Source organism: Sphaerodactylus townsendi, linkage group LG06 (assembly GCF_021028975.2).
Source record: "Sphaerodactylus townsendi isolate TG3544 linkage group LG06, MPM_Stown_v2.3, whole genome shotgun sequence".
Lineage (NCBI taxonomy): Eukaryota > Metazoa > Chordata > Lepidosauria > Squamata > Sphaerodactylidae > Sphaerodactylus > Sphaerodactylus townsendi.
Window position 1 is genome coordinate 106,112,711 of NC_059430.1, and position 14,283 is coordinate 106,126,993.

Here is a 14,283-nt window from a genome sequence, read left to right on the forward strand (position 1 = left end):
TTCTCTGTGTACAGTGAGCAAATATTTTCTAAGCTTGGGTTTTTCTCCCAAAGCAAACAGAACTGGAGCTCAACCCCCACCTCCCACTGTTCCCTAGGTCCACATAGTCTTGAGAATGCTAAATTAAAAGTATGTAGCATACATGTGACCTCTAGCCACATAGGGTAAAACTGCCCCATATCCATCCAGGCAATTTCTGTACATTTATAACATCAGAGGCTCATTTCCCTGCTCATGTAGTGTGATGTAGGCAAAAAATAAAAAATAAAAAAGGTGGGGGGAAGCCAGGCTTTCACAGTTCTTTGTACCTCTATATATCTGTCAGCTGACTGAGGTTTCAGTTCATGCACTTCAAAAGAGCATTACACACTCTTTTTGCTTTAATAACAGCCCAAAACAAAGCTGTGGGGTGGAGGGAGGATGGGAATAGAATGGTGGCTGGGAATGGAGAACTCCTTTCTCCCACAGGAAACTCCATCGTGGAAAATGACTTATGCCACCTTTTTTAGCTCCACCCGTGGGAATGACCTTGGAATGCTCCCCTCGTCCGTTTGCATGGCACTGGTGTAACTAGTGTAACCTTTCTGCCACTTCCAACCCCCTGGAATTGCACAGTAAATCCACAGACCTCTTCTTTTGCTATGGCAACATCAGTTGTAGAACCCTGGCACCAAGTCTTTTATGCTGTTCATTCAATTTAATCCCAAACATTTTGTAAAACACGTTCATTAGTGTTCATTTTAAACTCTGCACAACTGATAAGAGGGCTTGAACAGCTTTATGTTCAAGAGCGGCAGGAGAGGATCTGGGTGTATAATTTTTCCTTTTGTTTTTCCTCAAGAAGAACAAATACCTCAAATTAGAAACATTTGAACAGTGATTCTCCAGCACTCCAAGAGAAACGCAGACCAGTTTGTAGGGCAAGATTGGTTGGCTTGTTTGTTTGTTGGGCAGCCGGGCAGGATCTGTAGTTTAAAGCATGTGCTTGGTGCTTAGTTTTACTGCCCAAATTGGAATAATTACTGCTTGGCAGTCATTTATTCATTCCAAAAAAATGGTTATTCTAAAAATAAAGACAGAAAGAAAGGGTTTGATTGCCTATCTTTTTATTCTGAACTAGAAGGTATCTATGCAAGGTAGCAGCAATGATGAAAAGTTATCATTCTAGTTATATGGGAGAGGGTATAAAGTGCATCTGAAAAGGGATTCCAAATTATTGCTATGGAAGTGTCATATTATAACAGTTTACATCGTACTGTGGACCAAAAGGCACATTCAGGTATTTGAAGAGCTAGTATAGTGTAGTGGTTAGTATGCCAACTAGGACTGAGTAGGTGCATGTTCACCTCAGTCTTGAAGCTCTCAAGAGCTATAATCCTAAAAAGCTTTCCTGGGAGCAAGCCCCATTTAATAAAAATCATATCTGCTTCCCTGGGTTCCTTAGATCAATCACCTCAGCCTAACTTATCTCACAGATCTGCTTTGTGAGTAAAATGGTGGAAGGAAAAATATATATGTGACTGAGCTCGTGGAAGGATGAGTGAGGGCCGAGTTAACAATAATTAGTATTTATATAACATTTGACAAGTGCACATGATCCTTGAATACATCTGAGTAAACTTTGCAACATCTTGTGACCTATGCCAATATTATTATTCTAGCTACAGAATGGAGGCAGCATGGTGTAGTGATTAACAGTGGTGGACTCTAATCTTGGGAACCAGGTTCGATTCCGTGCTGTTCCACATGAAGTCTGCTGGGGGACCTTGGCTAGTCATGGTTCTCTCAGAACTCTCTCAGCCCACGCAGAAGCAGGCAATGACAGACCACCTACAAATGCTCTTGTCTTGAAAACCCTACAGAATCACCATAAATCAGCTATGATTTGGCCCATGCACACACAGAGAATAGAACTGAAGTAGAGAGAACAATGGTTTGTCTAAAGTTCTTCACTGCTCATATTTTTGGCCATCCTAATGCTTCTATTTGTAATCTACATACCAGATATAGGCCTTTATTCTGGCCCCCTTCCTCTCCCAGGCGGATCTGGCCACAGTGATTCATGCAACGGCCACCTTCAGATTAGACTATTCCAACTCACTCTACGCGGGCCTGCCCTTGAGGCTGATCCGGAAATTGAAACTGGTCCAGCATGCGGCGGTTCGTTTGCTCACGGGAGGTGCCATCAGAGATCACATCATGCCCGTGTTGCACTGCTTGCACTGGCTCCCAGTTGAGTTCCGAATCGTCTTCAAGGTATTGGTGTTAACCTTTAAGGCCTTACGCCGTCTGGGACCCTCGTACCTAAGGGACCATCTGGCCCCATATGTCCCACATCGGTCTCTGCGTTCAGCAGAGACCAATTTGCTGGAGATCCCCGCCCCCTCCATGATGCGGCTGGCCTCCACTAGGGCCAGGGCTTTTACGGCCCTGGCCCCTGCCTGGTGGAATGCTCTCTCTCCAGCTGTCTGGGCCCTGCGGGACCTAAATGAGTTCCGCAGGGCCTGTAAGACCGAGCTATTCCACTGGGCTTTTGGGAAGGCCAGCTGCTGATATATGTGCCCGTTAACAGCTAAGACCCGCTGTTCCCCTCTCAGAGGAATTTTAGAGGAGTTTTAATGGTCGAACGCCATCTGCATTTTAAATGGTTACGAAACTTGAGCGCTGCATTTTAACTTGATTTTAACTTGATTATTAACATTTAGTATTGTATTTGTTTATCCACTTGTTTGTATTTATGCTGTAAACCGCCCTGAGCCCCTCGGGGGAGGGCGGTATATAAGTGGAACAAATAAATAAATAAATAAAAATTTAACAGCCCAATCCAAAGTTGATGGGCATGTGGGGACAGCACTGCTCCGGTGCCTCTTGGTCCGCTCCAAAGGGCTTTCCCATGGTATGGGAAGCCCAAAAATATATAAACCTCCTTCAGCTCAAAGCCCCCATGGGGCGAATAGAGACACGCTACGAAAATGGTGGTGTATTCCTGCTAGCGACTCCGCTGGCGCATGGGGGCCAGTTGGGCACTGGAGGCTGACTAAGATCATCCCCAGCCCCCAGAATGCCCCTGGAATGTTCCCGGAATGACTTAACCATGGCAATGCAGATTTGCCCCTCCACTGGTATAAACTCACACCGCTTCCAAAGGGGAATTCGGCCCCTGCTCTGAATTGGGTTGCCTGTTTGCCACTGAAATAAAAAGAAAAGGCATAAGGCTCCCACAGTCTGTGGAACCAAACACATAACTGCTCCACAGACCACCAGAAAATATCTGGAAAGAAATTGGTTTCGCTTGGAACTACAAGCCATCATATACAACTGACTATTATGGGGTAACTCTGATTATCCTTTCAAGTAGCGGGCCTGAGCCTTAGACTTCCAGTCTTAAAATGAATGAACTGGTTTCCAGAATGTGTACTAAACGCTTATTGTTAAATACTGTTACGTTCCTTTGACAGAATATCTAAAATGAGCATTGACTTTTTTTAGGGAGAAATACCAGGCTTGCTCTCAAGATTTCCATAAGGCCTTTTTGCAGCAGGATAGCAACAGAGAAGGCCTCATAACAGTGGACAACCTGCACAAGATACTGGAAAACCTCGACTTTTTTCTGGACTATCAGGAGTACAACGAACTTCTATACAGGTTATCGCAGTTCTATGGTCTTTCTTCATTTAGTAAATTTATCATATATGTGACCTGAAGGATCTGAGTCATCTTGAACAAATTACTTTACTAGTACTGCAAGCCTAAACAATCTAAGTCCAGTTGGTTCAGAGGCGTAGCTCCAAGGGGACGGGGGGCACGATGCACCAGGCACGTGCCCCTGTGGGGGTGTGGTGAGGGCGTGGCAGGGGTGTTCTGGGGTGGGACGGGGGTGTTAATTTGATGTACCTATAATAAACTAAAGTAGCTAAGACATGGGTAAGGGATCAGTTTAATATAATTTTGTTCGGTCATTAAACAATAACAATTTTTTAAAACCATGCAAAGTTTAAAAAGAGAAACATTTTAATGATGCTACAGAAGTATAATAATTTCAAAGATAATATTTTTGCTAGCCGTGGTTGGGCAGATGAGAAAATTTTTCTGAAACATCCACAGCAAAAACTATACATAAACTAGTGCATAAATATCTGAATTCTGTATACCAAGATGATATCATGTTTTTTTCTGTGTGTGCCAACCTGAAGATAACTAACCAGAACAGAGAACCCCAAGGATTAGTTAGAGGTAAGCTATATTTACCTTGCAGTATGAGGTCGTAGGATCCAGCAGACTTACACTTCCTGAGAAGACTCTTCTGTCTTTTCACTCCACCTGTGAATTGAGTGATTAAGCTCCATAAAGAGAATTTTTGCTGCATTGCTCGTTTTCTCAAAGATTTTCATGATAAGCACTTCCATTCATTGTAATTTTCTGCAGACTAGTCCTTTCCAAATTGAAGCCTTCCCCCTCCTCATCTTAAATAATAGAGTAGATTAGCATATGCATTTGGTTTTATTACTAAAATTTTAATACCAACTTGGCAACTGAAAAGCCTTGATTATTTCCTTTTCCACTGACTGCCTAACATCTGACATAGGCTAATACATGGATTGGTTTGCAGCTGCAAAATGTAAAAGCACTGCTCTTGAATGTGCTTTTGTTTTGTTTTGTTTCCAGCAGCAGATATTTATGTCTGTGTATTGAATTTATTTTCCCAACCTTTTTTTTAAATCAAGGACCCCCTTTTTTCCCAAAGCCTCTCCCCATTTCATTAACATCGCGGCCAACAAATATTGTGGCAAAAGATCATTTAAAGAAGTCATCAGCAAATGATGTACAGAAAATACAGCCGATGAAAAGCACTTAGTTTTAATAATTTCACACCAGAAGTAAGATTTGCTGCTCCAAATCTTTATTACTCATTTTGTGCTTTACTGTAAGAGTCTGCTCTGTTCTCTGTGATGCTTTTTGAGAACTTGGTCAGCAACAAACCATCCCAGCCCTGCATTTAGGCTGTGTGAGTCTTCCGGGGAGCTCGTGTTTGACCCAATTAAAGTGAAAAACTCAGTTGCAACATAAGATCATTCACATTTCGCACATGTTACCTCTGCCAAGTTTACCTTCAAATCCTCCCAATCCAGTCACTCACTCTCATCCCTGAGTCTAGCTAGGATTTGGATGGAAGACCTTCAAAGAATACCAAGGTCATGCATGACACACAGGCAGGCAATGGCAAACTACCTATGAATGCCTCTTGCCTTGAAAACCCCACTAGGGGTCACTATAACTCAATGTGGACTTGACAGCAAGACAGTGTTTTGAAATAAATACTGCACCCCAGAATTCTTCCTATATTTGATTGAAAAATGACTGTGTAATTTATGAAGAATTCCACAGCTTTGTGTCACTTTAATCCTTAACACTAGACTTACCTCCTGCTGTCACTGCTCTGGCCTCAGTCAATAGAGTGGTGAGAGCAAAACTTGTGGTGAGGGGGGGGTAACATATGCTATGGCATCACATATTGTCATTTCCCTCTGTCTCTGCCCCCAAATGTTCCCACCCTCACCATGTCCCCAGATGGCAACCCTGCTTGCCACAATAAATGTTTCCCACTAACTTCAAAAAGACCTCTTTATTCTGATCAATGACCCCCCCTTACACTGAGCTTGTAAAAGGGAAGTTAATATAATATTATAATAGAATAGAATATAATATAATACTATACAATACAATATCATACATCTTATAATATATTCATTATGTTTAAAATCTACATTGGGTTTTGGTTTATTTCTGAGCACAGTTCAAAAGTGCTAGTCTTGAACTTTTTTTAATAAATAATTTTTATTTTTTTATAATAACCTAATAAAATTATAAGAGCAATTAAATAACCAGGAGAAAAAAAACAATTGATACAGAAAACAAAGCTTACCTTTATGATCATTCTGAATGTTAGGAGAGAACCACAGAATTATTCCAGTGGTATTCTATGAAGGTATATAAATTGATCAACCAAAGATATTATCTGGTATACAGTCACCATGACTGCTATTTCTAAAAAAAAAGGTGTGTTTTTTTCAAAATTATGGAACCTATCAAAATATAAACTTCTTAAGAACATAAGAACATAAGAACTAGCCTGCTGGATCAGACCAGAGTCCATCTATTCCAGCACTCTGCTACTCGCAGTGGCCCACCAGGTGCCTTTGGGAGCTCACGTGTAGGATGTGAAAGCAATGGCCTTCTACTGCTGCTGCTCCTGAGCACCTGGTCTGCTAAGGCATTTGCAATCTCAGATCAAGGAGGATCAAGATTGGTAGCCATAGATCGACTTCTCCTCCATAAATCTGTCCAAGCCCTTTTTAAAGCTATCCAGGTTAGTGGCCATCTTTTATCTTTTATCCCCTAGCACAATTATCACATATTAGCACATTTTAGCATGCTACTCTTAATCTTTAAAGCCTTAACTGAGCTGGGATCTAAAGGACTGCCTTCTCTCACTAAAACCAGCCTACAGGGTTGTTCAGCACCTAACCCAAGCTTGGGGCACCCAGTTGGCGGAGGGTAGTTGTGATGCCCACTCTTATTTCTTTACAAATATATACAATAGGTGCAAAATATTTACTCCTTTGCTTCTCTTCCCACATTTCGCTGCCACCAGGAATTACATTCCAATCCCCTTTATTCTTTCCCCTGAAGTAGCGTGTCCAAGGTTTAAAGTGGTTTCGAGGAGCTTCGTGGTCCTGAGGAAATTACTAGTGCGGGATTCCAAGTTACTTTTAACAAATTAAAATTTTTATGTATATTTGTTATGTAGCTTAAATGTTTCAGGAAATAACTGTAGTCGACCCACGTGGTCAGCGTAAGAACGAGACGAGACGCGGAGATAACATCTGGTGGAGATGCATGTCCAGCAGCGGAGGTCCTGTGAGGTCCATTCCTAAGCGAATCTCGCTGAGTGCTGGTTCCTGGCACCTTTATTATGATTCTAATGGGGCGTGTAGAGGCGGAATGAGGAGAGTCGAGAGGGAGAAATGAGGAGATCATCATGTGATGCATGATCTCTCACCTGGCTGCTACGTCGCGAGCGTGGCGTCTGGGCCTAATCCTCTCACCTGGGGGCAGATCATTGTCCCGCTTTGTCTGGGACGCCCGGTGACTGAGCCAGATAGTTCATGACCCGTGACTCCTCCTGGGGGTTGAGAGTGGGGAATGCTGATGCGACCAGAAGGCCGTAGGTCCGTTGGTGTGCCAACGTTCTACCACGGTGCTGCTGGGTCAGCAGTGCATTACTACATCTCCTCCTTTTTACATTTTAGAAGGGGACGAAATGCTAGGGGTGATTTAAAGGGGCGGCTTGTCTCCTCCGCCCGTCTGGTCAAGCTGACCGAGCTGCTTGTGTAACATTAGAACTTGGTTTAGCGGGGTAAGGAAGTCGAGGGCTTCTTACACGTTACAGGCAATATTAGATACACATTGAATGAAACAAGATCCGGCGGCCAGGGCATACAATCAAACCAATGCAGAGCTGTGCGATAGCACTCAACCATCCTCCCGGCAGCCAGCTCAGAGGGCTGACCACCAATGGGGCAATACATAAGTATTTCAGATTTGGATACAATTTCTTACCAACTCCGCACTTTCATATATGAATCAACTGGGAATTATCAAGAGATTAAAGCAACACATATTATGTACATTCTCACACAACCCTGGTGATGCAATAACAACAAACAATCAATGAAGCTGACACGATAATCTAAAATTAAGCAGCCGAAGTTCCTGCTGCTTTCGGAGGCCAGGGCATCCGGAGCAATGGAGGTGGAGTTGATGGACTTACAAGGGCACAGAGCCAGCCGGCCAATAGTCTTGGTGTTACAGGAAACAAGTCCGGGGACTCCCACAAGGGAAGTTCGCGAGGGAAACACACTCCGCTTGGTTAGAGCCGCCACTCCAGCAAGGGGTCGAGGGGAAGAGGCGGAGCTGGCTGTGCTTGGGCTTCGGGAGGTGAAGCCTGAGGGCAAACGATGGTGAAGCGGTAGCAGAGAGTTCCGGCAGACACAGGCGGAAATGCAGCAACAACAAATAACATAACTTCTAAAAATTAAGGTACATGCAGTAACTTCAGCAATAGTTGGTTCACAGTAAGCAATAAAACATGGCTAAGCGATACATAGGCTGGATGATGTATGCGGAAGGAAGGCAACCCGTGGTTGCATAATTGTCCAATGCATGGCTCTTGCTGTTTGACTACCAAAGCTACAGAAGCGATGGCGTTAGAGTCCATAGATTTCTAAAGAGCTGAGGGAGAGCTACTGATAGTCTTAGCATTGCAGGTTCAGTGGTTCTCCACGAGCAAGGTTGTGAGAAGAAGGCGTGTTCCAACAATATTCAATGACTGAAAACAGCAGAGAGTTCCAAGGGTTAATCTATCAGGAATGTTCCTGGCTGCAATTCCAAGTTTCAGCCAGGGCTGCAGAGAGGGAGAGAGAATGGCGACTGTGGATGAGGGGCAGCGACACACAGTATCAAACTCTGAGCCATAGCTGGCCCCAGGCTGCACCGTTCCCCGGGGTGGCCCCAGTGAGGGCTCGCGATCTCCGTGGAAGAATGGGTGTGCTGGCTCCAGAGAGATCCCTCCCATCTCGGCCCAGGCTGGGGCAGCAATCGGGCCCTCTCAACAGAGGCGGCTGGGTTGGATCCTCCAGGGAGGCCCGCTCCATCTCTCGGGATGGGGCTGGCCTGGCATGTGAGCTGGACTCCTGTATGGAAGAGAAAACAAGCAACGCTTTTCCCAGGGGTTTGCAGCTGGCTGGGTTAGTAGATGACAATAGAGGACCTGAGCCCTGAGTGGGGTGAGTAATTTTGAATGATTGATAGAGAACGATACTTTGGATATGGTCTGCTGGATGAGACCTTGATTTATGGTCTGCTGGATGGGACCTTGATTGGGTCGATAGGGGGGGGGGAACTACTCCCCTTTCTTTCGTTTGTTTTGGCCAAGCTTTCGCCCAGAAGCAGTTGGCCCATTCCGACCGCGATAAGCTTGCAACATTCAAAGCGTTAAGAGACACAAGGCAGGAATTGCCCGAAGGCTTAGATGGAACGAAGGAAAAGGTTCTCGAGGAGAGAGGTTTGAAGAAAGAGTTTTGAAGGTTTAAACTAAGATGGAGGCGGCTTGAAGCAGGTCCTATCGGTATCCTAGGGAGAACACTACGAGCTGTGTCCGTTTAAAGGCGGAGGATGCTGTAATGAAATGAAGCCTATCAAGGCATTGGCACACATAATCAGAAGGAGAAAAACTTTAATTGAAGCACAAGAGCATAGCTTAGAAGCAATGGAAAAATCCCTCTTATGAGGGGAGAACTTTAGGGGTCTCTCTTGAAGAAGGGGGCAAGACATACCAGAACATACATGAGCATACAGAGCACATATAAAGTAACGAGGAGGATTGCAACTCTGATTTGAGATCTTGCTCTCTCTGAGGTACTGACGATTTTGCTGCCGCTGGGAGCTTTGAGCTTAGGGCTTTGCACAGGCTCAGAGGCTATGAGATCTGGTTTGAACCTTACAGCTGGAGAGGGCCAAGGGGGCGTCTGCTTCACGAAGGCCTTTTGGCTTAAGGCCATTGTCACGAGCATCTTCCCCTTTCCATGCCTCATTGTCCTGTAGATTATTATGGGGCATTCTGAGGAAGGAGTTCAAAGCGGTAGTCCTCTTCCGTCCAGCATTTCTTTCTGTTGCAATTCAGTGACTGTGGACTCTGCAGAGATTTTGAAATGCGTGCCATTCTGGGGCACTGGCGGAGGCATGGTGACTTTGGAAGTAGAAGGGGTTAGCAGAGCAGGAAGTATAGAGCGTGGGGAGCAAGCTGGCAAGACCAGCCCAATGGTCTCCGTGGGGATGGGATCACTATACTGAGCTGGGGCAGCGAAGATCTCATGGGGAGCTCGGAGAGGGTTTGAGGTCGCGGATCTTGGTTCGGGCTGGGAGATGCCCGGCTGGCCCTCCCCAGCTGAGGGCATTGAGGCGCCGGTCTTGGAGCTTTCCTGGGGGTCTTAGCCCTCTGGGGAGAGACCCTCCTCCCGTCAGGAGTTGTGAGCCCCCCGCCCGGGCAGCCTACAATTCCCTCGGAAATGTCCTGGCTTGCACTTGGTGAGACACTTTCGTCCTCGGGGCTGTCTCATGGCAGTGAGGGCGGCGGCTAGAAGGCTGGCTTGATGGGCGAAAGACCCGATATCCTGGCAAGCTTTGAGCATGTCGGCCAGCTCGGGGTTCCTTCCTAGGCCTGTGATGGCTGCGGCACTCAGGCGGAGGCGATTCTCCTTGGCAAAGGCGGCAAGGAGTTAGCCCTGGGCCTCCCTCGTTGTCAACCTGCCTCTTGAGGGCCTCCTGGAGCCTGTTCACAAACTCAGCATAGGGCTCTTGAGGCTTCTGCCGGTGCTAGAAAAAACTTTGGGTTGGCTGTCCAGTATTGGGGACTTTCAAAAAAGTAGCATTCAGAAGCGTGACCGTAGGGGTGGCCACCCGGCAGGACAATCTGATTGTTGGGGTTACTGAAGGCATCGCCGTAAAGCTGTGCTTGGCCCGGTGTAGGCGCCGCCCGGGCTGCCCTGCTAAAGCATTGCTGTAGTTTCGCTCTCCCAGATCACAAATTGTGCAGGGCTCAGGAGCATCGCGGAAGGTGGTCTTCCAGTCGTCCGGAACCATTAAGTGATTCCCTCGCTGATTGCCTCTAGCATGCCTCTCGCGTAGGGGCTAGTGATTCCCTCGTCTCGCATCGCTTGCGGAGCTCAGTGAGGATGTTATAAGCTTAAGAGCGATTTTCGACAACCCGCCCGAACAATGCCACCCCTCCCTCGGTATCTGTGAAGTGGGCCGGGGCACAATGCGAGAATATCGGCATCGTCTTCCGTTAGGAGTTTCTTTCTTTGCAGATCGTGGCTATCTCGCTCTGCGAGAGTTTTGAAAACCAGCGCCATTCTGTGGCTGGCTGACGGAGGTCGCGGTGGCCGGAAAATGAAGGCGGAGCAAGGGAGCGGCTGAGCAGCGGGAGAATTTGAAATGGGCGGAGGAGGAGCAAGGGGGGCAGAAGGAGGACGAAGCGTCCAATTTAGTGGATAGAAAATTCGGGGCTGAAATTGAAGGTGAAAGATCGAAAGGAGGCTGACCTATAGCAAAGGGAGCCACAGGTCTGCAGGCTGATGGCGACATAGCATTGTCTCCGCGTCAGTAGCAGTGACATCGGTCTGCGAGGCTCTGTGTGCGAAGAGTGCGCCCGATGTTTTCCCCAGTCCTTAAGATTCAATGTCCCCCCTCGAGGGTACCATGGACACTGAGCTTCAATCTCCTCAACCAGTTTAGCGAGCTCCTCTCTTTATGGAGACCCTGCGCATTTCGCTAGCGCTTTCAGTTAAGTTAGCGTGCTTGTCATAAGCCCTGCTTTTGCAAGCTCCCATACTCACCGGTGTTCCGTCCGGATGAGAGAGTGTCCTAGGGCGCTGAGTCTCTGGATGCGCCGATCCAGAGGGACAGGCGATACAGCGGTGGTCCCTGGATGCGCCCGATCAATGGACTTCGATTATCAGCCCTTTCCCAAGCGACGGTGAGCAGGGTGGAGGTTGAGGATTCCGGGTTCGGCACCAGCTTGTAGTCGACCCACGTGGTCAGCGCAAGAGCGAAGAGGCGAGGCGGAGATAACATCTGGTGGAGATCGCCAGCAGCGGGAAGCCGGAGGTCGATGTTCCTAGCGAATCTCTCGGCGTGCTGGTTCCTGGCACCTTTTATTATGATTCTAATAGAGTGTAGAGGCGGGGACGGGAGAGTCGGAGAAGCGGGAGAAGCGGGGAGATCATCATGTGATGCATGATCTCACCTGGCTGCTACGTCGCGGAGAAGCGTAAAGGCGTCTGGGCCTAATCGTCACCTGGGGGAAGATCCTTGTCCCTTTGTCTGGGACGCCCGGTGACTGAGCCAGATAGTTCATGACCCGTGACTCATACGGGGTTGAGGAGTGGGGGTGCGGTGCGACCAGAAGGCCGTAGGTCCGTTGGTGTGCCAACGTTCTACCACGGTGCTGCTGGGTCAGCAGTGCATTACTACAATAACTTACCCAAAAAAACCAAACAAACATCTGATGCAACAACTTCTGTTGACGTGAGTTTCACTTTACATCAATTCACTCTCACACCCCTTTACATCTCCGAGATCCTATCAGGACTTGACTCCTTTTTCTGGTCTGTCGCTCTCGATACAGCACAACTGACTCAGTCTTCAGTACAGAATAATTTCTCTCTCTGTCTCTGTCTCTCAGTTCAGCACATAATATTTTCTCTCATTCTCTCAAGAAGAAGAAGAGTTTGGATTTATATCCCCCCTTTCTCTCCTGTAGGAGACTGAAAGGGGCTTACAATCTCCTTGCCCTTCCCCCCTCACAACAAACACCCTGTGAGGTAGGTGGGGCTGAGAGAGCTCTGAGAAGCTGTGACTAGCCCAAGGTCACCCAGCTGGCGTGTGTGGGAGTGTACAGGCTAATCTGAATTCCCCAGATAAGCCTCCACAGCTCAGACGGCAGAGCTGGGAATCAAACCCGGTTCCTCCAGATTAGATACATGAGCTCTTAACCTCCTACGCCACTGCGTATCAAGGTATCAAGGTCTATACATGCTCTGATTCAGTTTAGCTCAGACTGACTCCCTGTCAGTCTACAGCACAGAGGGCTGTCTGTCTCTCACAGTTAAGCACACACTCTGACTTTTCCTCTTAGTTCAGCACAGAATCTACTCTGTCACTCTCAAGTGTCAACCAATCGCCTCGCTCTCTCATCCCCTTTCACTGCCCCTTCCTTCTGTAACTTACCTCTCAATGTCAAGAAACACGCACCTAATTTAAAATGTCACAGTAGTGATATGGGAGGAGGCAGTCCGGGTGGCTCTCTTGACCTGTTCTACTTTTGCCCAGCTTGGATTGAAGGCTGCTGCAAAGATGCTGCTTCTGCAGCAAACCTTATACCTCCAGGAGTGACATGGAATGGGGTGCCTGACCCCTACACCCATGATACTCTTGCCTGGCCAGGTTCAAGGCTTCTGCCACCTCCACATAACTGGGGTATATAAAGGTCTTTCTTTCATTGGAGGCTTAACACCTTTTTGGGGATGTGATGACCGCTTTTCTCTGCCACAAGGAATCTCAAAATGTAGCGCCCCCCCCCCCCCCCGGCCACATGCACACAGCAGGCAACTTGTGAGGTACATGGGGCTGAGAAAGTTCTGAGAGAATTGTGACTGGCTCAAGGTCAACCAAACAGGTTTTATGTGGAGGAGCAGGGAATCAAATTTGATTCTCCAGGTTAGCATGTGCCGTTCTTAACCACTACACCAGACTGGTGTGCAAGATAGAAATCTAGATAACTGTATAATATATTTTTAAAAAATATATGCAAGTTATTTTTTTAAAAACCCTCAGTGGGTTGGCCAGGGAAATGTCTGGACAATTTTAATCTAGTTGTGTAGCAATCCTAAATCTATATAAAGTTTTAAAATTGAACAAATAGCACCAGCTTTAGCAGGGATAAACATTGTAGACTTCTGTTTTGTTTTATTCCTCAGATTGGGCATTAGCATTCAGGACAACAAGCTCTCCTATTTTGATTTTCTAAGAGCAATTGGTGATCCTGGAGCATTCGGAAAGAAAAAACGTATCCTGCCACCTGTGCCACCCATCAGCTTCATGCAACTGAGCATAAATGAGGCCATGAAGAAGATAAAACAGATAGTTACAGATTCATCTGATGTGTTATACAAGGTAGTTATCATGTGGTCTTGGGAATTTACTAACAAAATACCCACCATTATGACTAGGGGAGAATGTATACAGAAGTACTTTGCGTTGTCCAGTGGGAATCCTGGCCGTGGAAGCTGCATCACCCAAAGCAATGTGACCTGCCAGCTGCTGCTGCCCGTACCTTCAACCTCCATTGGCACTGGCCCTGCTGCCTCCTCTTTGGCCTCGTTCAGGGCTGGGATGAGGGGTGCCCGGCAGGCCTGTGGAAGGCTTCAGTCTGTGGGGAGGCATTTTGTGCCCCCCACGTGACCAGATAGGTAGCGCCCGGGGACATGGGTTACCCCATGTCTGGCAGGTACATTTCTGGCCTTCAGTGGGATACAATGCTATAGAATCCATCTACCAAAATGGCAGTTTTTTTCCAGATGAGTTGATCTCAGTCGCCTGGAGATCAGTTGTGATCCCAGGAGATCTCTAGCCGCCACCTGGAGCTTACCAACCCTAATTATG

The 14,283-nt window shown here is 46.9% G+C and overlaps 1 protein-coding gene across 1 annotated transcript in view; it reads left to right on the forward strand.

The window, feature by feature from the left end:
* The window catches only part of EFCAB6 (EF-hand calcium binding domain 6), an 81,307-nt gene that overhangs the window by 40,711 nt on the left and 26,313 nt on the right, over positions 1-14,283 (forward strand). Inside the window, exons 12-13 of the mRNA XM_048502266.1 lie at positions 3,490-3,645; positions 13,599-13,794. Coding sequence (XP_048358223.1) covers positions 3,490-3,645; positions 13,599-13,794 — 352 coding nt within the window. The remainder of the gene's footprint in view (positions 1-3,489; positions 3,646-13,598; positions 13,795-14,283) is intronic.